Raw genomic sequence first — 23,067 nt, 5'->3', positions numbered from 1 at the left:
ACATTCAACTGTAGTGTATCTGTTGCACAATGGATGACTGGAAATTTCACGGGAAAGTGGAAACTCTGTGGTGACGGTAAAACTGTTTCACCTCCCAGCATCTTATCCAAAGATCTCTGTCACTAATAACACGTAGCCAAATGCCAGCTCTTTCACTTTCATTACAGGATTTCTGTGGTTCATCCATTTAAAATCATAATGAGAAGTGTGAGATAATCAGAGCTACAGTAAAGGCCTGAAAATGACCAGCACTTAATGAAACTTGCTGGTGACCAGGAAATTCCAAAATCTATCAGCAGGACTTTCCATTGAGTAGCCTTTCCTCCATGTGTGTGTGGTGTCTGCTTGACTCGCTGTCTGGCTGGCTCTCTTCCTCCAGTGAGAACCGATGGGACAGGCTGCAGACGACAGGCAGCTGGAGCGACCATAACACACACATACACACACACTTGCAGGCCACCCTGGTCACACCCAAGGCATCCCAAGCATGCAGGGCCAGGCACTCACACAGTGGTCTCTAAACATGCCTACGACTCTGTGGGTGACTCACACTCACTATGCACGCCTGTGTGCGCTCGGGCACATATGTGAAAAGGGGGGTCAGTGTTTGATTGTGTTCAAAATGGCAGCACTGTGCGGCGCTCCAGATGTAGCGCTGGAGTGCACCATATCTTGCCGATGAGGGGCTCGGTTAACAGTAAGATTACGAATGAATAGATAGAGCTGTGACAGTGGGCTGAGTGTCTCTGCTCTCGCCTCTCTCCTCCCATCCCAGGGGCCAAAAACACGGTGACCTCACCCTGCCTCCACCCCACACACTCCTCTTCCAACACTTCCTGACTGGCCCAAAGCAGCAGCACAGCTGGAGCATGCAGCAGGAGAATAGAGAAAGGGAAAAAAAAACCTGATTTGGATGATTACTTAACCATTCCCTCTCTATTTGTTCCATCCTGCTCTGATTCACGTTTTGTCCAACCTCACTGTTGCTCACCAAGTCGGTCAAACACCCACGTAAGCACTCTTGCATTCCTGAAAACACACATACGCACGCCCCGCTCCCATAAAGCTTGAGGTTTCTCGCTGTCAACATGACGTTTTTCTGGAGATTGTGGTGTGAATGAGGCAGCGCTCCACTCGAAATGAATCTGGTACAACTTTCTTTGCCTCTCTGAGCATCCCAGCGAGCTGTCAATCAGAGTAAATAGCTACAGATGGAAAGGGCGGAGAGGGCTTTAACCAGGCTTTACCATGCTAGGTACACTGCCAAAAGGCAATTGTCTGATACAGGAAATCCAGAAGATGGCCTCATGCTCAGCTGCGTCTTCTTAGCTCAGAGGCAGACACGCCTCTCCATCACATGCGAAGCATCACACTGAGTGTTTATGTTTAAAATAAACACCGCAGATAGATTGAAATTTCAAGCCTAAAATCCACCCAGAAAGAAAAAAAAAAGTCTCATGGCAGATGTGAGAGCGTTAAGGTTGTTTAAAAGATCAAATAATCGTGCTGTGCTGTTTTTGACTCTGGTTTTGATCCAGCATTTGAGTGAACATTTACACTTATAGCACACATGCCTGCAGGACCATGGGTGCTTGTCTCAGTGATTACCGCTGCTGTACAGTCTTCTGTAATTCAATATAGGGCAGAAAATGTACATGAATTTAATAAGTGCAAGATGCAAATATTTTACATATTATTGCAGCTTCTATGTTGAACTTCTCTTTAGATCTCACTTATGTCACTCTGCACATCTTCAGTCTTCAGTCAGTATGCTCGGCTGTTTCTGAACTCTGTAACTGTAAATCCAGTCTAATTCAATCTTTGAATAATCACAGAAAATGAAATAAACACAACTCAACCCGACCCAAGAGACAAACAAACATGCACAATACATCTGTTTATGGTCCGCTGGCTCTGATTGGCTGTGTAAACTCGGAGCAGGAGGAGGAGGAGGAAGAGGAGGAGGAGGAGGAGGAATGAGGAGGAGAGTCAGGGCCTGGCCGGCAGGACGATGAAGAGAGCCAGCATCGGCCGGACTTTTCCCCCTCTCCTCTCCAGCTCAACCCTGAGGGAACCAGGACCAGAGGGAGGGGAGCATAAACTGGATGACGGAGTTGTTAAATGAAGGACCAACACCCAGTACACTATGTTTTAAAGTCATCTCTCCACACGGAGCTCTGGGATTCTTCACCCTAGTGTTGTTTTCTATCTCCAAGACACGCCCTGATTTATGATGCTATTGAGATTTGAGGGAAGTGAATGAGCCTTTATGCTGCTGCAGTGTTTCCATTACCCGAGGTTGTGGATGAAGTTGCGTGAAAACAGGAAGGTGATAGACTGTAATGGAAAGTTTGTCTGGGCTGATATTAGCGGGTGCACTATGAAATCACTGAGGTTCAGCCCATGTGAGCGCTGGTCACTGTGTTTTTTAAAGCAAACAGAGGAATGCACAGAGGCCTGAACACAGCCCAGCATCCCACCCGACCAAGTACGAAGTCAGAGTCGAACGAGGAACAGTTTAAATACCCCTTAATATAGCCTTGGTGGTGATGTCATAGCTTTTGAGCTGCGTATCTTAGTATGCTTCTGTCACTTGCTTAACTGTAAAAACTTTCAATATCTTCTCCTGTAGACTTTAAAGTAATTTTGAGAACGTGAAAAAAAAGTTTGAATGTGAAATTAGTTTGGAGAAACACAGACGTTCGGAAATTTACTTTCCACATGCAAGGCTAATATATATTAAAAAATAGGGGCTGAATGAATGAAATGCGTCGGACAAAAGGAGCCACTTATTTCCAGATTATCACCAGGCATCAATCTGCGAGACTGTCCTTCAGTTCTTTCCATCCCCGCAGAGAGTGAGTGGCACTGGTATTACTCATTATGTCAGGGGAGAGGGGAGATTAAGTTGAAGAAGGACTGGAAGGTCAAAGTTTAAAGCTGGCCTATGGGAAGTGACCCTTTGTGATCCCTCACTTCCTGGTCAGCTTTGGAGTATTTTGCTCCACAGTGGGCACGCAGTGTCTCTCAAACAAGGAGGGTATTGTATGGAGAAAAAGCCTCTGTTGGGACCGAGCCAAGTCTACGTTGGCAAGGACGTATGAACATCTAAAGCTTCGTTTTATCAGTCGTTGGTTTGCTGATAAATTGTTCCCACCAATGAGACACATTCAGTGAGAGCAAATTTTTACATGTGAACATCCATTATCTCAAAACTCAAGGATTTTAATGTTTAAAAATTAACTTCTTGTTTTTATCAATAATCACTTAAAACTTTCTGTGTGGAAGTTTACATTCAGCCTAAAGGTGTGGGATTGCGGAGGAGTGTATGTGCGGGGGTATATAGTGCGCTCGCCTTCCTTTAGTGTCAGCCAGCCGTGGACAGGCCTTGGACGGGAAGCGGCCTCTGGCAGACTTGAGGGGGTAGAGAGCAGCAGAGCCCCCAGCCCCATCCTATGTGGTCATGGCTGAGTGCAGGCCAGGCCAGACCTCCTGGGGACGCACATGGCTGCAGGACCCGCTCTTCTCTTCAGCGGAGTGAGACAGGGTTAGCGGAGCAGCACGCAGACACAAGGAAAGAATGGAAAATGAAGGGATGAATCATTGTTTCAGCGCTTATGGCAAAAATGAGTCCTCCGTGTTCTGAATTTAGCCTTACAAGTTCGATGGTGAGTCGTGGCGGACGTTGATTTTATGATCGACGAGTGCTTTTTGAAATCATTACTGTGAAAGAAAAAAGTTGTTCCAGCTGTGTGTTTGTTCACTCATAGCAAAAGAACACAATAAACTTTGTTTGAATACATGGTTTCGGTCTGCTGAGCTGAATGCAGATTTAGCAACTGTGGTTCTGCGAGATGGAAAAACACATTTTAACGCTGAAGATTTTGAGTCCAGTCCAAAAAAGGCTATGACACAATCCCCAGATTCATAAAGGAAACTTGCTCAGCAACTGAGGGGAGAGACAGGAGCTGTGTTTCCCTCGGAATAATTTTTCCATCTGAGACAGCCGTACCCATATTCTGACATACCTGCAACAATCCCTGAGCGGGGGGGGGGGACGCTGCACTGATGTTAAGGGAGGATGGGCTAATTTTTCACAGTCTTCAGCGCAGGCATCTGAAGCTCTTTAAAGAAAGGACACCGGAGACGTTCCGCGTCCTCCCTGCTTCTCCTCCCACCATGTGTGTGTGGTCTGCCGGCCCTGCAGTTCCAGGGTTTAGAGGTCAAGAGGTCAACACCGGGTACTGGAATGTTTATGTTCGCTGCTCCTGTTAACACCAATATCCGTAGTGCTGCGTCTTGCACTCCTGGAGGAAAACCCACAGCCTGTCTTTGAGGACACAAAGGGAAAACATTTCTTTCCACGTAATAACAGTTTGACTGTCTTACAAGTTGTTTGCTTATTTGGCAGACCGGAGTAAAGGCAGATGTAGGGCATTTGAAAAGGCGAAGATAAACGACTCTGGCAATAAGCGTTGAGATGCAATCAATAAAAAAAGACAGCCAAGGAGAAATGTCTTCACTGAATGACTAACAAATTTACACGATGATATCAATGATAATACAATTTTAAATACAGTCGTCTTTGCGATAAAGGAAGACAGAATTTTAAATAAAAACATCAATGTATGCACTGACAGGAAACAGCACAGATACATCTTACACCCTGGAAGATACATTTCTTGGTTGCCTGCTTAAAAACGCAATTTGGAACAGTTCAGATTCTATACATCTTCTTCTGGGCGGGCCCTCTTGCTGGGGTACAGCACGCCCTGACGGATACTGTGCATACATTTGGTCAGAGATATGTGTATCAAAGCATGGGAAAGGATGTCTGGATGCTATCCAGTTTTTTCATTCTCGCCTCCAACCACAAACACACAGTTGGGGCTTTTCGACCATGGCACTCGCCTCCCGGTTCTGTGCCAGCAAAACAACTCCACACATACACACACACACACCGACACACTCCCACTCCTCTACTCCTCAACTACATAGCAGAAGCGGGTGTTTGTTTATGACCCATTATAGGGAAAAAAAAGAGGAGAAAAGCAACATACTGCTGCAATCATAAAAGAAAAATGCTTGAGCTGCTTGGGGAGTGGTCTGGATTTTTTTGTTTTTGGGAGGGGGGCTTATGTGTGTGTGTGTGTGGGAGGGGAAAGGGAGCAGAGCCAGGCAAAGGGCGGTATATGCACAATTTTGTATTCTGTTTCTCTTCTCCCCCATCCCCCCACTTTTTACTTCCCCTCTCTCCCTCCTTCATCCGACCCCCTCCCACCCTCCCACCGTCCCCTCCCCAGTCCCCTCCACCAGCAGGTTGTTTAATACTTTCCAGATTTCAGCATGCCGTCGGCCTCCTGGAAGAGCTGCAAAGTCTGCTGATGGAATTTGGCGGAAAAGGTTGTGGGTCCAGGCAGGGGCTTCTGACATAATAAACCTGAAGGCAATGAGCGCCTCCCATTGGTGGCTCGGGTAAGGAAAATACGATTTTCAAAGTGAGTTGGAAACCAAAGGGAAATGACATTTGACAGGCTCTGAAGCAGATGAGAAACTGCATCCAGGGTGTTTGAGGGGGAGAAACAGCTGCAAGACAGACTTGGATTACAATGAGTTTCTATTGGGGGGGGGGTGAGCCGAGCCTCCTGAACAAATCTGCAGTCTCCGGTATCGAGTTCAAAATGCGAGGGACAATTTCAGCAGTTGTGTTCACATCCTGCTTCTCCACAAATCATCCAAATAATCTCATTTGACAGTCTAGGTGATGAGTTGGGTTTTTTTTTTTTTTTTTGCAACTGTTTTTCTGTAGATGCTGTGAAATGCGCTGAAAAATGAATAAAATAAAAATAAAACTCATCGATCAACGCGATGTTTAGAGATCCAAGGTGATACAGAGATATTAAAAACATTCATTTACAATCCCCAAAGTCAAACCAGCCATTTCCCTGACACACCCATCACCAGATGTGAAAATCAAACAGCCACTAGATGGCAGTAGATAACAAGATTTAGACAAAGAGAGCTGCTGCTTGGCACTGAACCATCAGTTAAAGGATAAATAATTCAGCTAAGAGGGGTGATTAAAAAAACAAGACTTTTCCAAACCAATGCAAAAGTGGCGACTAGTGAAGATTTAGGCTGTCCTTCTCAAAGAAACAGGCAAAAAACAAAAACCTAACAACCTCTAAAAAGAATAATGACTTTATACAGACAGAGAAAAGTAGGATCAATAGCCCCACTGGTTTGTATTGACCACAACAATCAATATAAATGGCCTGTTTTTACCACAAGTGTAAGAATAATGACTTTTTCTAGCCCTCAGGCAGATTGGACGCTGGTATAATGTGACTGTGAAAAACTGAAAGTGGAAGGAGATTAAAGATCCCCCGAAGTGGAGATGAAAGATTGGATCGGGAGGGGAAAAAGACACCAAAGAAGAATGGAGCAGTGTTTTTCAGCATGCAGTTTTAATGTGGAGGGACGACGCAGGGCGAGACCTTGAACTGTCTGTGGCGAGTGTTAACAAAACAGAGTGCACTGAACTTTGACCGAGCTGCGAGGTGCACCAGAGTGTGAAAAGCCAAAACAAAAGGTGACATAAAAAGAAAAAGTTGTGAGCCTGTGATGATGAGTGGGGTCCTGCTCTTTCCAGACTCATCCGTCCTCCAATCAGCAGGGCGAGAGGAATTACCTGTCATCACTTTTTATGAATACAGCTCTCCATAATGATAAACTTTTCCTTCCTCCATCCATCTTTCACCCCCTCCCAAATCTGTACTGATGAGCAGAGAGCTGCTCCATGGGGGGATCAGATAAAAAGAGCTTTTAAACTAAGCCTTACATTTTGACTCCTCGTTCTCTCTCTCTCACACACACATTTACTCGTGAGTCATTGCAGTATTCTCAGCTTGTACAGCTAATACTTAAGAGACACATCCAGTTAGGCCTCAATTACTTCCTTCCTTCCTCCTCTGGGAGAGTCAAAGAATAGTGACAGGAAGCAGAGAAGGCAGTCAAGGAATTCTTTTGTTAATGCTGCTGATGGAGTAGCACTTACACTGCGTTATCTTCAGATGCACCGAGACGGAGTGGCGATAAAATATGCAGCAGGAGCGACGTTCAGGATTTATTTTATTGAAAAATATAGGTTATTTTGGATGATACAGAAAAAAGGTAACAGTAAAGAAGTAAGGCATAATATACAACATTATACAGAAAGGGCACCTCCCCATTCACGCACAATTGTTAACTCTAGAAATTACCTGAATATATTATGTAGTGTTTGAGTGATTGGAAATATAAATATCCAGTTACACAAATTCAGTCTTTTTTTTTCTTTCCCCGTGTGCATGATCTTAAAACACTTCTTTATTTATTTCTTTTTTTTTTTAACCTCTGAGCTGCAACTCAAATTCAACAGTGATTACCCATAAAGAGAAGGAAGTGACAGATAGATTTGACAGGCTCTCCCAAAAGTGAGAAATTATTTTTGGCTAGAAAATTATGATTTGGCACATCTGTCAGTTTCAGTTAAGGCAGTGGAATCAATCAGTGCAACTGAGCCTCGATACTTCTGGCCGCTGCTTTTAATGATGCAAGAGATACAGTCGAGCTGCAATGACTATGCAACTTGCATAAAAATAGCTATCTTTTTTCTTTTTCTTTTTTTAAATGCTCTTGCATCTATTGCTGGCTGTGTCTTTTTCTTTTTCATCCACTCTATAAACAGATATTACATAAACATAGCAAAGATTTTTTTCCCCATACAAAACAGGTATTAAACACAGAATACTAGTAGTGTCTGGTTTAATTGTGCCTCCTGGTGCACTGATTTTCAACAACACATACCCTAAAGCCCTCCTCAAGAGTAGTAGTTGAAACTACTTTACACAAGGCGTCCTCTGGACTAATGAGGATCTTTTACGCAGTTCAGTTGCACCACTGCAGCTGCTCAGATGTACAAATACAAGGAAGGAAGTGGTTATCAGTCTTTTCAGTTTCAACTTGAAATGACAGACGAGTAAGGAGGAAGATGGCTAATTTATGTCAGTTAACGGAAATCTGTAACACCATCACCATCATGACTTCAGGGTGAGAAATGCATCTGTAAAATGGAAGACAAAAAAAAAACAGACAATGAACAGTGTGCAATCCCTCTCCAGTGTGCCACACACTGCTCCTCACACCTCTGGCTTTCTTTAGTAACACTGTGCTTTATAGTTAATGCAGGCCAATGCATCTCCATTAGCTTTACAACCCTGCTTTTCTCTAATTTACACTGAGGCTCAGCCTGTGTGGCGCTCACAGTGAATTAAAAACAGAGGAGAATTTTGGTTTGGGGCTTTGTGGTCCGGCTTTACAGGCAGGAAATGGCAGCCTTTGAGCAGCGTCGCAAGGACCCTGAGTTACATAAGGGAGAAAACTGACAGATCTATGGCACTTTACGATAACATTTTCTAGATGAAAGGGGCTCAAGGCAGGGCTTCACACTCCAGTGACAAACACAGCCCCCTTTATTGTGACAAGATACCCACCAGTGATCCTGCGGTGACAGAGGCCTTCTGTTCAGCTCAGGCCTCATGATGTCCCACAGCCAGTGAGAAAGCAAAGCAAGAGAAGAGAGGCGAAACCAAATGAGAAAAGCACATGTGACGCGTCAAGTGAGAGGAGAGAGAGAGAGAGAGAGAGAAAGCGTGAACAGAGCTTTAGTTATGGAAAGTGTTTTTCCTAAAAGTTTCTTTTCTAACCCATCCTCCCTGCTTACTTCTGGAATGTTCCATATTCAAAGAGTGGCTGCTCTTCCATGTCAGTTCCCTCAGCGTTCAAAAGGGAGAGACGGATTGACAGACAGTGGAGGGTAAGGCTCTCTGACAGATGGAGTTTGGGCTCCTCCAAAAGGAGCAGTCACTCTCTCCTTGCAGACCTACAAAGTGAGAGTCCTCCGTCATTTTCACAGTCCCATCCCCACAGTACCCGACAAAAGTGTCTTATTTCCGTTCAAGTGCAAATCCACACTGTCAAAGGACTTGCAAGCTTCACATAAACCCCTTCCACAGCTCTGTGCTATTCTTTTTTTTTATTTTTTTAAGGCGGCTTTGGAATCTCATACGTGAATCTCATCGTCTTCATCCTCCAAGAAAGAGGAAAAGTTGCTCTCTTCCTCTGGCGGGGCACTGAAGGTGGCACTGTCCGTATCTCCTGCATAGGTCTGGCTGTTTGGCTTCTCATCCAGGGCAGCAGAGCCGGAGCTGGACATGGAGCAGCTGTCTAGATGCTGCAAGTGTTTCGGCCGAGTCTCGGGAGTGTACTCTGGGGTGTAGGGTCCTCCGTTCTCAGGCCCCAGATCTACAGAGCCGGCTGGATGCACAGAGGCCTGCTGCTGTAGTTCTGCTCCTTCCTCCTCTGCCACCATCTCCTCCTCTGCGTCCTCATCTTTTTCTCTCTCCGCCATATCCTCCTCCTCCTCCTCCTCCTCCTCCTCACCGTGGATGCTAAGAGGTGGCGAGGCACGGCCCTCACTGCTCTTGCCCTCCTCATAGCCAAGATCATCCTCCTCCTTCTCCATCACACCCAGGATTTCACCCAGCATGGAGGGTCCCAGGTCGACGTGGAAAGACATCACTGACTCAGCGTGCTTCATACCGCCGCCGTAGTGGTGGGAGGTCTCTGGAAGCTCAGTCAGTTCACCAAAGCGCCGCTCCTCCAGCTCCAGGAAGTGAGCAGCTGCAGCTGCACCTTGCCCATCCACCTCCAGGTGCTGCTTTAAAGGACTGGAGGACAAACTCTTTGCCACAATGCTCTCCCCTCTGTCTTCATCATTGAGGAATGGCAGAGACATGGCATTCTTCACATAGGTAGGCGACCCACCAGGGGTCATCAAGGTGTTGTCCACTCTGGTCACCGACTGAGAGCGTTTGCTGCTCCTGAAGGTACGAGACAGGAGGCCGGGCCGGGGAGAACGGGGGAAGAATGTGTTCTCAGGAGGAGGTTCACCCGAGCGGGTGCTGAGGAAGGAGGTGTCCCCGAATGCATCACCGCTGCGACCTACATGCATAGTGTGGCGGAAGTCGCCCAGCGGAGCGCTGATCATCTCCCTGGTCAGGTCCATGCGTGAGCGGCGCTTGGTCTGGGAAGAGCCAGACACTAGCTGTTTTAAGATTGGCATGGTGGCTGATTGCTGATTTTGTTGTGCACAAAGAGGTCACAAGGAGCGTCCAGATCTTGAGTATAATCCCTTTTGGAGAGGTTGGAGTGAATTTTGATGCTCCTCAATTGCAGTCAGCCTGGGAACCTGAAAATTGAAAACAGAAGAGAACAAATTACAATAAGGACATTTGTCAAATGTGATGCACACAGAAAAAGCATCTCCATATCAAACACAAATAAGGCTCACCCATGGACATCTATTTATGACCCAACATCCACATTACATAGCGTTGAATATTTACATTTGCCTTCTTAATCCCAACAAATAAATAAAAAATACTTCTAAGAATTTCAAATGTGCCACTAATTACATGAGCCGAAGCTACCAATTATGCAGCTCCGTAATGATAAGCAGCACTCTTCCAACATCTCTGTGAGATGACCTCTGAAATGCACTGGGAAAAGAAAAACATGGCGAACACCACAGGATTCTGCTTTTAAAAGTGCATTATAATTGAGAGCAAAACACCGACCACAGACCAACATGAACGGGAGAGGGATACTTGAGGGCTGCCAGGGATTTTCTGGTGCGAAGCTCGACTTTAAATGCACGGCATTCACTAAACAACCAAAAGCTAATCTTCTAGTCACAGACAAAGTCAATTATACAAGAACAATAATACCCCTCTCTCAACTGGGTATACTGTTAAACAGTCACCGGAGCATTGTTTTGAGAAATGTATATGAAAATGTGATCAGAGACGTGAGAAATGAGAGACAAATCCCCAGCCATCTCCTTCCTCTTCTTCTTCCTCTTTGACAGCAGTGTTTAAGCCCCTAGAGGTTTGAGACTGATAGTTGATATAAAAAAAAGTGTTGCTGCATTATTGAAACATGCAGCCCAGACAGAGGAAACCTCACCACAGGCTGACAGCTACTCACTGCCGCTTCCACAGGTGCTGCACTAGAGAAGAGGAGTAGGGTGTCTCATTAGCAATACATCCCAGCATACAAAGAACGCACAAAGAGCACAGTCACGGTGGTCTGCAAAAATGACGTGCAAGCAGTTTCTACAGACAGACATCAGGAAATACATGCAACTCTGACTTGTGGGTGGAAAAGTCTCTCCACGTAAGCAGGCCTGAAGGAAGCGCTTACCTTGCCATCAGCAGTGTGCACCTCTCTGGCTTGTACATAGCGACTCTTTTCTTTGTTTGCCCACGCTAACACAGGAAGATCATTAAAAACTGTCAGCGACTTAACCTTGACTTTGGATTTCTTACAGGCAAGCCTTCAAAAGATATTGAAGTCAGAGTTGTTTTTGGTAGAAGTGCCGCTGGGAGATTTCAGCTGTTTAATGTGGCAGGCTTTTTAGTGCGTTGACCTCGTTCTTGTGTCTCCACCCCCCGAGCCTCTACTCTTCTTCCTGTTAATGCCCTCACCTGCTTCGGTTTCCATGGAAACACCCTCCTGCGAGCAAGCAACAGTGTTTCCTGTCAGTGGCTGCGGAAGGCTTCAGGCTTCACATGAGCGTGCAACACATGGCCTCCTTCTGTGTCGACCTGGAGCTCATACAATAACACCTTTTTTATGTGGTGTCTGCTGTGTTTTAGCTCAGGCGCTCAATCCATGTTGTGTGTATTTTTACTGGTTCAAATGGGAATTAATAGAAAATATACAAATGTTCCAGCGCTGTAGACAAGAACATAGATGTTTCTATATCGAGAGAAACATATACGTGAAAGATTGCAGCATTTTTTGACACAAAAATGTGACACAATGTGAAAACTTTCCACGAACTGAGTGGTTTTGTGCCAAAACACACAAACAAGGACATTTCTTCTCGCGGAAACATGTTTATTATTGGAGCTGCATGTTCGGATTTGTTTTTTTGGGAAATAATGAGAGGGAAATAATTCACACCCAGCCAAAAAAAAGTTTTTTTCTGACTAGTTGCTTCTGGGTGGCATAAACAGGCGAGGAAAAACAACCAGCGGATAAAACAAGGGGAGATGGTGAAAGCCCGCCTCCCACTTCTCCATTCCCCCCCCCCCCCCCAGGCCAGGATCAAGCTGAAAAGCTCAACGGTGCCCACTGCGGGGACATGGGCGCAGAAATTTGTTACAGACCACCAGGCAGATTGTTCATCTGCTGAATCTAAACCAGATCCAGCACAGGCCTTCAGCAGTTACATCAAACCTGATTCACAGCCCTGCGATATTTATATCTTTGTGGATCTTTGTATGCGTGCATGCACGTGTGAGCGTCCACGTGAATGAAAAAAAAAGTGGAAAAGGGCCTGAGAAGGGAGCAGTTAGCGTGGGAACTACGAGGTCACAGCAGGGGGATTGACTTTATAAACAGACTTTCACAACACTCGGGGTCTGGCTGCGGTGGAGAACCCACTAGAGACACAGAATGTGGGACAGAAATGAACAGGACGAGAGAATGAGGCACAACTGCATCTTTTCATTTTGACAGCGAAATGGGAAACCGTTTCCACACACTGCACACTGACCTACAGACCTTGAGCCTTTTTGAATGACACGATTTTGGAGATGACTGACCAGTATTAGGTGGATGTGGTATTTCTCAGCTGCTGAGTAAAAAGCAGTAGTGCGTGCATGCACACATGCTGTGATAAACTTGAGCACACTGGGAACGTTTCCAAACCATCGCCAATGCTGCTTCACTTTTCTCATCTTTTCACATCTGCTTGGGTAAACGATATTCCAACCCATTTCCCCCAAATGTATTTATGTCATGGGAAATGTAATGTTAGCTCTGTTTAAAGATCACATAACTCAATTATCAATATAAATACCTAGCCTGCGTCTAAGGAGGGATGTGAAGCCGCTTAAATATCATTCGGTCATAGCTGCTACTTTGTGGGGAAGAAAAAATAGACTCCTCTGAGGGAAAAGCACAGAAATAACGTAGGAAGGAGGTAAATAGAAATGGGTTGTTTCACTGAAAGCGGTGAAAAAAGGGAGCGCTAAATCAGACGGTAAATATATTCACCCAGGAGAATTTTCTATCTCCAAGGACATGCTGAGTTTCATTTCTAAACACTGTAGAGAGATGCTGAATCACAGGAAGGGAAAACAAGTTTCTACATGCATACATTAAGGTCACACAGCTCCTCTTACACACACAAAAAACTCATCAGACGACTGAATTTATACGCATGACATAAGACTCCCGTTAAACCAACCGACCTCCATCATTTGTGTTTAAGACCAACGTTAAGTTTACACTTCTTGTCAATACACTCACACTACCAGAGATCACTCCCAGTTGCACACTCAAACATGACTAATGGTCCATTTCCCTAATTGAGTATTGATGCATCTTCTTTGTGCTTAATTCATCCAGCGCATATTCTACTGTCTGGGAGACGGTGGCTGCTGCAGCAGTGGGGGCTCTCTGTCTGCCTCATTAGAAGTCACTGACCTGGATGGACAACCGCATGACCTGAGGGTGAAACGACACTGGGGGGTTGGGAGGCCACATGCTCCCAAATCTGTGTGAAAAAAGGGACTGAAGTTCCTGGGTTTCTCCATCCTACTGAAATCTAAAACTGCTCTGCATGTAAGGGCCCCGACACATCGGTCCGTCAATGTCGGGCTGTCCATCATTGTTTGTCACCCTAGTTTTGGCAGTGTATCCCTCACCGTTGGCACTAGTCAGCCCTTGTCGGCTTTTTTTTGGGCCAATTCAGCATGCTGAATCAGCGTTGGAGATAGTGTAGCTCGTCGGTGAGTGAAATCACTCTGATTGACAGTTCAGCTCAATGTACAAGAAAAGAAACGAAAGTGAGGAAAGTAAACAAATAGCTAAAGTCAGGAGGGTGTGAGATCAAAGCAATCTTGTTATACTGAGTAAGATGATTTCTTTAGCCACAGGTAATTATTGTTTACGTTTTTGTTCACTAGTGCACCGTTATCTTTGTCCTGTCAACATCAGGTTGTGTTATTAATACTCTAACTGGCTAACTAGCATCTTGAATCCGTCCTGTCAGTCTTCTGGTTTCCCTTTTCGAATGACATGCAGACTACTGCTACCTGCTGCTATGGACAGTTATTTCCTCTCACACAGGCACAAAATGAACACACTAGTTGTCTGTTGCCTGACATCTTTTCAGTGTGTTAAGGTGAAACTTTTTGCCCGAGACACAGGCACCATGAAGCGACGCCACAGTCAGCCTTTGTCACCATTTGTTTTTTTGATGACTCATTCATTCCCATATGTTTAAGTGCAACACAAGCAAGAGGTATTGTTCAGCAATAGGCTAGCACACACTCGCACACACATGTTCCAGTAATTAAGCAGACAAATGGCCTCCAGAAGATAGGTATCTGCCACGCAACTCAGTTAGCGGGCCCGAATGTCTCATTTAGGAAGGAGCAGCCCAAGGACAAACACTGGAAATCACATTATCCCTCAATCATACAGACAGGGAACAACAGACATCAAGCTGATGCTGCCCTGTGAGATAAATACAGCTATGAGAGGAAACACACGGCTCTAATGAAAATGTACAAATAAAGCCCTCCCACTTACATAAAATCCAGATTTAGCCGTTGCTTTAATGATCCATTTTATGGCGCTCTAAGCGGCATGCCATTTGTTTGTAGTGTTTTGATTCAGATCAAGTTGTTGACCTGCAGGGTATCACGAGTGCCCTCCTGCCCCACCACCCATTCTCCACGCCTCTCCCCCACCACGCACTCCTAATACAGTAAGAAAGCCAAGGGCTCATTTTGATCAAAGTGGAAATCCTCTGTGGGCTAAAGAGCAAGGCAAATCCAAAATCTGTTACCGTGAAAGGCTAAAAATGATGGGAAATGCCAAGCATGCTAACAGAGCAGTTCACACTAAACTTGACCTGCGCAGGATTTTTTCTTTTTTGTTGCAACCAACTATTTTATTACACTTACAGAGCTGAAACAATTGGTTGATTCATTAGCTAATTAATTTACAGAAATTGAATCAGCCTATTTTGATAATTACTTAATCCCCTGAGCTGTTTTTTCTTTTTCTTTTGTTAAGTAAAAATGCCAAATGCAGTCGTTGTGAGGATTTGCAGCTTTAAAACTGAATATTTGAGGGGTTTGGATTGTCATCAGAACAAAACAAGACAGCTGACAACGTCACTCTAGGCTCTGGGTAACTGATGACAGACATTTTCATTATTTTCTGACATTTTATAAACAAAACAACTCATCAATTAATTGCGAAAGTCATTGACAGATAAATCAGCAATTCATTAGTTGGTTCATTAGTTGGTTTGTTAGTCTAGTTCCCCTAGATATAGGCTACAAACAAATTCAAATCCAAAAATCCTTAATCACATAGGAGACTAATAAAACAACCCAATTCTAATACAGCTCTTCCAAAAACTGAGAATAAAGCCTATGAGGACAGGAAGAGGAGATAAAAAGCCCGCCTGTGTGCATTTCCCAAACACAGACAGCAAAAACACTGACATATCAGTGTTTTTGCTGTCCCCACCCATACCTGGCAAGCTGGTGTGAGGCAGTCTGTTATGCTAATGTCACACCTCACCCAGCAGGACATTTTGCTCGGTAAGGATCAAAGCACAACAGATTTTTTAGAGCCTCCCTGCTAATATGCCTGTAGGGTTTTTGAATTGGCATTCATATCAGTGAATACTAAATCTGGAGCTATCCTTAGATCAGGGTGTGGAATATTTGTGGTAAGCAGCTTTGGCTGGAAGAAATAAACTTAAAAGAACTCAGCAGTGTTTAAAAATAACATTTAGTGTACTGGTACATAATTACACAACTAAGCAGACTGTTAATTCTTTATAATCAGTGTGGAACTGTAGCTACATTATTAATAGGACAACTATACAAGTCTTTATTAGTTACAAGAGTGGGTCAGAAGAGATAAGGGGGACGGAGGACAAGTGATGACACAGATGATGACCAGGACAGAGCAGAGATACTTTCAAAAGAGCCCCGACAGCCAATGAAAGGCTTCCTGGCAGAGAATAGGCCCGCAGCGAGTCAGCTCGACGTGTACTAGCTGACCCCTGATACCCAAGAGGAGATGACTCGTCTCTTTTACATTTACAGCCGACGCAGCCTCCAGACACGACACTCCATCTCTTTCTCTCCGTCCTCCGCTTTGGTGAAACTGACAGCTTTTATTACAGACACAAACAGCGGATGGCAGACAAGAAAGCCGTACTCTACTTCAACGCGTTCAAGAATGAAAAGTGTTGTGTGGGTTAAACAAGGCTGATATGCATCGTTTTCACGCATCCACAATGCCCTTTTTTTTTCTCCAATATTTCCCACTCCTGCTCCGCACTATCGCCTTTAATCGGAATAGAAGTTGCAGACGTGTGATTGAAATAGGAGCCAACATGGCTCAGCATCAACGTCATCTGTGGACTGGGCATGGCATCTAAATACAAATTGAGGGTGGAGGGGGGGCAGACACTGGCACCACTCCAGCATTTCGAGCATCTCGACATAATCAGAGAGAACGAGCGGAGAAGAGGTTGACACTGGCGATAGCAACAAAAGAGCACGCCAGAAATAACCACTTAACATTACTTTTGAATGTTTGTTGGTAATGAGATGAGGCTAAAAACCTTTCCAGCTTTTTCATTCGCATCCAGCTAGACCTGCGAGGTCAACGACCAGCTCCAGGTCATTCATAACTGCCCCTGTCTCCACAAAAGACGTCTGAGCATGCTTAAAGTGCGTACGCACACAGAATTGGAAGAATCTGACTGATTACCACTGAGATAAGTGAGCAACACCAGTAACCTCAACACAGCAATTAGCCCTCACATGGACAGATTACACGAGCATGATGGAAGCGTTTCAGAGAGAGAGAGAGACGTGTTGGCGTGTTGCGTCCACAGGAAGGGCTGGGAGAAAATGAGGCAGTTAACCCTCCATCTCTGCGGAAATCTACCCAGCCTGCCCTTCCTGACAACCCATAATGTAAACATGGCTGTCCTCATTCATACTGTATCACTGATGGGCTAACCAAACAAACACAGCTCATATCTCCATCAGCACACAGTTGTAATAACCAACAGGACTGCAGGACAGTGCCGAAACATGTGTGTTCAACAACAAAGTGGAACATGTATCAGTACATAAAGCGCCGCAGGTTCAGCAACATTAATTAATTTCAGAACAACTGGAGCTTCCCAGCAGCACAAAGCAGAGTCACAGCTGATGACAGCTCCAGCCTCAGGCCCAGGTGTCCGCATCGTCGCCCGGGACAGACCTACACATACACTGGCCAGGTGTTTCTCAAGCGCTGCAGAAGAGGAGTGAAGTTACATTTAGAAGCACTCGAGTGGAAACCTGTGCTCCTCGGTGGAAAGAATGCAGTGAAATTATGGGATCCAGAGAATCTTGCTTTAAAGTATGAGAGTGCCATAATTATGGGCGTCAGAACAGCAGGAAAGCAACAAAATGCTCATGCTGGAGGGAAGCCAGAGAAGCTGCTATCAAAGCGTGGAGGGCCCTTTTTGTCAAAGGTGTTATTTTTAAAAAACACTCGACTTGAGGATGGCAGCCGTCTCATTTTTAAGTGGATAATAAGTGTACTGTGAACAACTTCTCCTGCAGGATTTAATATCCAATTATTGGACTAATACAATTCAAATAGTCAAGAAGGGTACGGCTCATAGAAATTCAATCTATTTCCATAGTTGAGACAGAGACAAAAATGGACTTTATTGTCAACAAATAACAATCTTCTGCTTAGTAATCTTAACATTTGTGCAGTGTCATTGTATACTGCTACACCGATATCAACATAATCCAACATTTTCAGCAAAGAAACAGGATGTCAGAGAAGTATAAACATTTCCTCCGACTTGTAGTGCCAACAACAGCCTACCGGGTCACAATGCAAAGCACGCTGGATCAGACCAGAAAACAATGCCACCAAACAAAAGACTCAGGAACAAATACAGCATTCACACACTGAAACTTGAGAGGCCCTTAGAATTTCATGTTGGGACAACAAAAACTTTTGAACTGTTGCTTTGTATGTCCCAAGTCAAACTAGCAAACTATGAATTGTGTACTGAGAGAATGAACGTTTTCAACAGATCGTAAATTTCACACAGAGCTGGGATTCATATCTAACATTTGCAGGCCTGTGGTAGCAACTAAGAGCAATGACAGCAACTCAACATGTTACTTATGCAACACATCCCTCAAAAGACCTGTCACGTCCTCTGTAATAATCCAGCGGTTTACTATCGCCATCCTCGGAGGCATTCCAGGGAAAAAAAAACAGTTTATATTGGTATTTCCTGGAATGTGAAAGGGGCTGGACAGGACACACACATTGCCACAAATGAGCACACAAACTGCAGACAAGTTCAAACATGGGTGCAGGACCGTACACTCACTGGCCACAAATGACACACTGAAGTTGCACTTTAGCACCACCGCAGAAGGATTCTAAGATACTGATTATCTAGCGCACAAACTTGTTCACTTTTGTAAACTAAATTCTGAGCAGGTTGTGTTTCCCGGGCTGTGAGCCAGCAAACGCTGTCTACACTGTGCTGTGTCCAATAACAGAGCGGTTGGCGCAGCACGGAGGACGGATAACTTTCACCTTCAGGCACTAAACTCATCTCCTGCAGGCAATTAGATGCTTTGTAATTTAAGAAACAGAGGAAAGTAGAAGAAGCAGAACCTGTGCAGGCTGGTTGAGATATGTGTCGCCTGTTCTGGGAGGCATTTCAGAGCCACTTCTGGAGAAAAAAGTAAACAAGCTAAGCCCGTGACACATAAATCTTGGCGACGAGGCTTGCTTGTTTGCTGTGTCGTCAACTTAAATCCATCACAGCGACCGGGCAGAGCATTTTGACACCTCACAAAGCCCTCTGAGTGTGTTGGATGAAACGGGTCAAATGTCACATTTAAAGAAAGCCACCCAATTTTCACACTCGCAAGAAAGGACTTCAGATAGCATTGTCTCCTCAGACAATTGCTAAGGAGTTCTTATCAGTATGGCGGTGATGAAGTGATGGCCTACAGACCTGAGGCCCATCACCTTATTATCGCAGTCAATGAGCTCATCAGATGCCATCGTGACACCCCTGCCAAGTAAACCAAACAAGCGCTGCCAAGTAAACAGGCTCTGGGATGCGTGGGTAATGACCTGGACAAACAGGACAGGCGTGCACTGCATGATGGGGCAGAAAGTGTGTAATGTGTGAGCTTTTTTTTTTTTCTATTAGTCATCTGATCATGTAAAAGCCAATGTGTGCCAATTCTACTTCCTCTACTACCTAAGCAGACATTTCACTCACTCTTGAATAAGTTTAGACAAATATTTCAACAGAGAAAAACCTCCATGTTTGCACTGGCATTACATTTACTCAATATGAAGTGCTAGGCAACACATTTTTGGCCTATTTTTGGATATTTTAAAGCTTAATATCTGCTCTACTATGAGTAGCTTTGCTTTGGTGAGAGGTGAGAAGTAAACTAAGGGATCAATACATCAATTCTACATTAAAAGCATCCCCAAATTGGCTTATAATGAGAGGAAATTAATGTTATTGCTGAAGGGCTGCAGACAAATAAGCCCAATTCTCGCGAAACCATTTTCATTAACAAAGCTCCAGAAAATAAAAAATATATCTTCGTTAAAGATACATCTAAGTGTCCATTTGACAGCACTCGAGCATTTATCAGCCTACTCATCCACTCACGTTACAATAAAGCTGTGATTCAGGGTGGGTCACTGGCACGAGAACAATAAGTAGCTGACCACAAAAGCGTCAGCGTCGTCGCGCACCGTGCGCTCTGCTGAACCGACAAATAAAGCAGCCCCGTTAAACACATATTTGAGCTGTATAAACAAACACAAAGGCACATTTTGCTGCACTGAAGTTTAAGTGCAAGTACAAACATTGAAGCGCACGCACTTACCGAGCATCCTCATTCATAAAGCCGGGTGCTGCTTCACTTTTAGGCCCAGCAGGTTGACAATGAGGGGTGGATTTTATCAAACGAAAGGAAGGCGCTCAGATCAGACTCTCCGGAAATCCAAATGACTCTGTTAGACACACAGATGACTCGTTTATTTTTCACTAGAAATGTCACTGATGCTGTCACCGCATCCTCAGAAGCGGTGCTGCAGCTCTGTCTGGAGCGCAATAACTCACTACAATGCCTCCTGCCTCTGTAGTGTGTTTGAACACGCCCTCTTTACATGGCTCCTTAAAGACACAGGCTGCCAGCATGGGGCCACTCACACAGGCTCAGCCCCATTTCCTTCACTCTTTCAGGAGAACACCACCTCTATTGAGAATCCCAATATGTCATGTTCATGGCTCAGGAAAGGTCAATCAATATTTGTCAACACGAGCTACTGTCTGTCAAAGCACCAGAGAGTGATGTCATCAAGTATAAATGTGGAGCTGCTCCATAGACAATGAATGAGGGCCTGATTTTAAGGATGCCAGCAAGGTTTGCAGGGCTGGCCCTCGACTTTTGGGGGCCCTAAGCAGGATTTGGTTTACCCCCCACAAACAACTTGTGTTTTGCAAAAATTTGTTTAAGGTCACATAATATACAAATACCACAAAACTTCCATTAAAAACCTAGTCCCAGATTTTGACAAATAAAGGCCGTAACTCATTCAGATTTACCGGCATGACAAAAAACAAGTGGTGACTCCTTCCTCTGAAGCTGTCATAAAGTCAGAATATGTGTCCGTTCTTCAGTTACCCAGTAAGTTATTCATATTTTTTAGTCCGTAAGGGTTCAAGGCTCAAAATAATCAAAACTTTTTTTCATACAAAATGCTTTGAATATTGTTTTAACAGAATAAAGTGGTGTTGTGTTGATATGCTGGACGCCATAATCCTCATGTGTCATAACACTCTCTCTGATGCACTGTCTCTCGAAGCTAGATCAAATGAATGATTTGCAACTGATGTGTTATTTCAAACCTAATTTTTATACAAGTAATATTCATACTGGTTCAAATAGATGATTTGATCATATTTCCCATCTCATCCAGGCAACAATTTTGATGTAAAGGAATCAAAGGCCTGTCCCATATACAAGTAGATATGTGTCCCACATATAAGCCTGTTATACGGTAGTTTTACGGTAAGCATGTAAAGACAAAAGTGGTGCCTAGCAACACTATCTTTGAATAGATTACAGTGTTAGCCGTGCCCAGGGGTCTGCAACCTTCACTATCAAAAGAACCATTTTTTGGCCAAAACAAAAAGAAAAAGAAAACACCTGGAGCCGCATTTGAGCCTTATAATGAGGTAACACTGCCTATTAAGTCTGAATTAGCCTATGGGTCTGAATGAGCATTCATTAATATGTTTTATACCAATGTGGCCACTCAGAAGTGGGCTTTGTATGATTATTTGGTTCTTTAACTTTGCAGTGTCGGTGGTGAAAGCAAATGAACCTGTCCATGCACTATTAAATTCTCATTTTCTTCCCCTTTTGTGGATTTAGAAATCATAGCTAGTTTAGCTTGAGGGACTCAAGACCAGCCATTGCTATTGAGCTTTGGCAAATTCAGAGTAAAAGGCACCAGGCTGTAGACTGACAAAGCACATTTTAGTTGACAAAATGTTAAAACATTTTTTTATTCAGTGTATAGGCTACACACTTTTACAATTGGAGAATTTAAGAATCACTTTCTGCCTACAACAGTCATTCATTCATTTTCTGTAACCACTTATCTATTGGGGGTTGCGGGTGGGGGCTGGAGCCTATCCCAGCTGACACTGGGCGAGAGGTGGGGTATACCCTGAACATGTCGCCAGGGCTGACACATAGAGACAGACAACCATTCACACTCACATTCACACCTGCCAGAACCAGAAACACTCTTGCTGTGAGGCGACAATGCTAACCACTGCACCTCCGTGCCACCGCATCAGTGATGAATGAAAATTATAATCTCAGAAAACAATGCAATTCATTTCCATATAGAGGGCCCACATGTGGCTCCAGAGCCGCAGGTCGCCTACCCCTGCCCTAACACTATGAATCATCCTCTTAAACTGACTTCCACATGTAAGTTACTTAATATAAATCATGGGCTGCAGTGCTTGCAAACGGGTAAAGAATAGCTTGTGAAGATACTTATCCAAGTTTGTGTTGACTTTTGTCGATGTCATATTCATCAATTTTGTTTAACTTGCCATATCTAATACAACATCAAAATGTGATTTTTTTTAACCACAGGATCCCAGGAGTACTTGTTTCATAGGGGACGGTAAATTACTTACTTAGCCTACCTATATTATCCATTTCACCTCTCTCTAACCTTGCTCTTTTGTGTACTCGTTGTTTTTGACCAAAATGGCATGAAAAGTCAGTTTTTGTTTCAGAAGTTCCATTTTTATTTCATTGTTGTCTCTTATTCATTAAAAAATGTTTTCAAGGGTGGCCCCGGAGACCAGGGGGCCCTAGGCAACCAATTATATTGCATAATAGGTAGGGCCGGTTCAGACTGCCTGTTTCCTTTTTATACCCAAATGTGCTTTATTCTATTGTAGTGTACTGAGTTCTGAAACAGGAAATGCACCCATACACTCAGCACATTCCCCCTGTGTGTCATCTAAAACATCTTTCCCAATTTATTTATTGTCTGTGGAGCGGTTCCAGACTTTATACTTGATATCAAAAAATTGAGTTTTTGCAGTGTAGTTTTTGGATTTGGGGCAGAGTTGTTTAATGTTTACCAATATGTCTGGACTGTCTTGGACCATAGGAATAATGTGTATGAATTTTAAAGATTGGCGTAATTTCCCTTTAAAAGCATGAACACTAATGACATAAATGCAAACCAGGATAATAAATCACAATAAAAACTTTAATACCACGTCTCTAAGATGTTTCAACGGACTAATACTAGGGA

At 44.1% G+C, this 23,067-nt stretch overlaps 1 protein-coding gene across 2 annotated transcripts; it reads right to left on the bottom strand.

Moving 5' to 3' along the window:
* Window positions 1-7,114: 7,114 nt before the first annotated feature.
* On the bottom strand, window positions 7,115-20,355 carry cdc42ep4a (CDC42 effector protein (Rho GTPase binding) 4a). 2 transcript variants are annotated; one of them, XM_050068380.1, is made up of 2 exons: window positions 20,100-20,355; window positions 7,115-10,291 (listed from the first exon to the last, which is right to left on the bottom strand). In XM_050068380.1, the coding sequence occupies exon 2, from the start codon at window positions 10,163-10,165 to the stop codon at window positions 9,104-9,106; it is 1,062 nt and encodes a 353-aa protein (XP_049924337.1). In that variant the 5' UTR covers window positions 10,166-10,291; window positions 20,100-20,355; the 3' UTR covers window positions 7,115-9,103. The 2 variants fall into 2 exon arrangements, with proteins under 2 accessions (XP_049924337.1, XP_049924339.1); XM_050068382.1 differs by lacking the exon at window positions 20,100-20,355 and adding an exon at window positions 11,305-11,474.
* Between the last annotated feature and the right edge of the window lie 2,712 nt (window positions 20,356-23,067).

The sequence above is a fragment of the Epinephelus moara genome, chromosome 18 (genome assembly GCF_006386435.1).
Source record: "Epinephelus moara isolate mb chromosome 18, YSFRI_EMoa_1.0, whole genome shotgun sequence".
Taxonomy (NCBI): domain Eukaryota; kingdom Metazoa; phylum Chordata; class Actinopteri; order Perciformes; family Serranidae; genus Epinephelus; species Epinephelus moara.
Note: the sequence above shows the minus strand (reverse complement) of the source record. Positions and strands in the feature narration are given on the sequence as shown.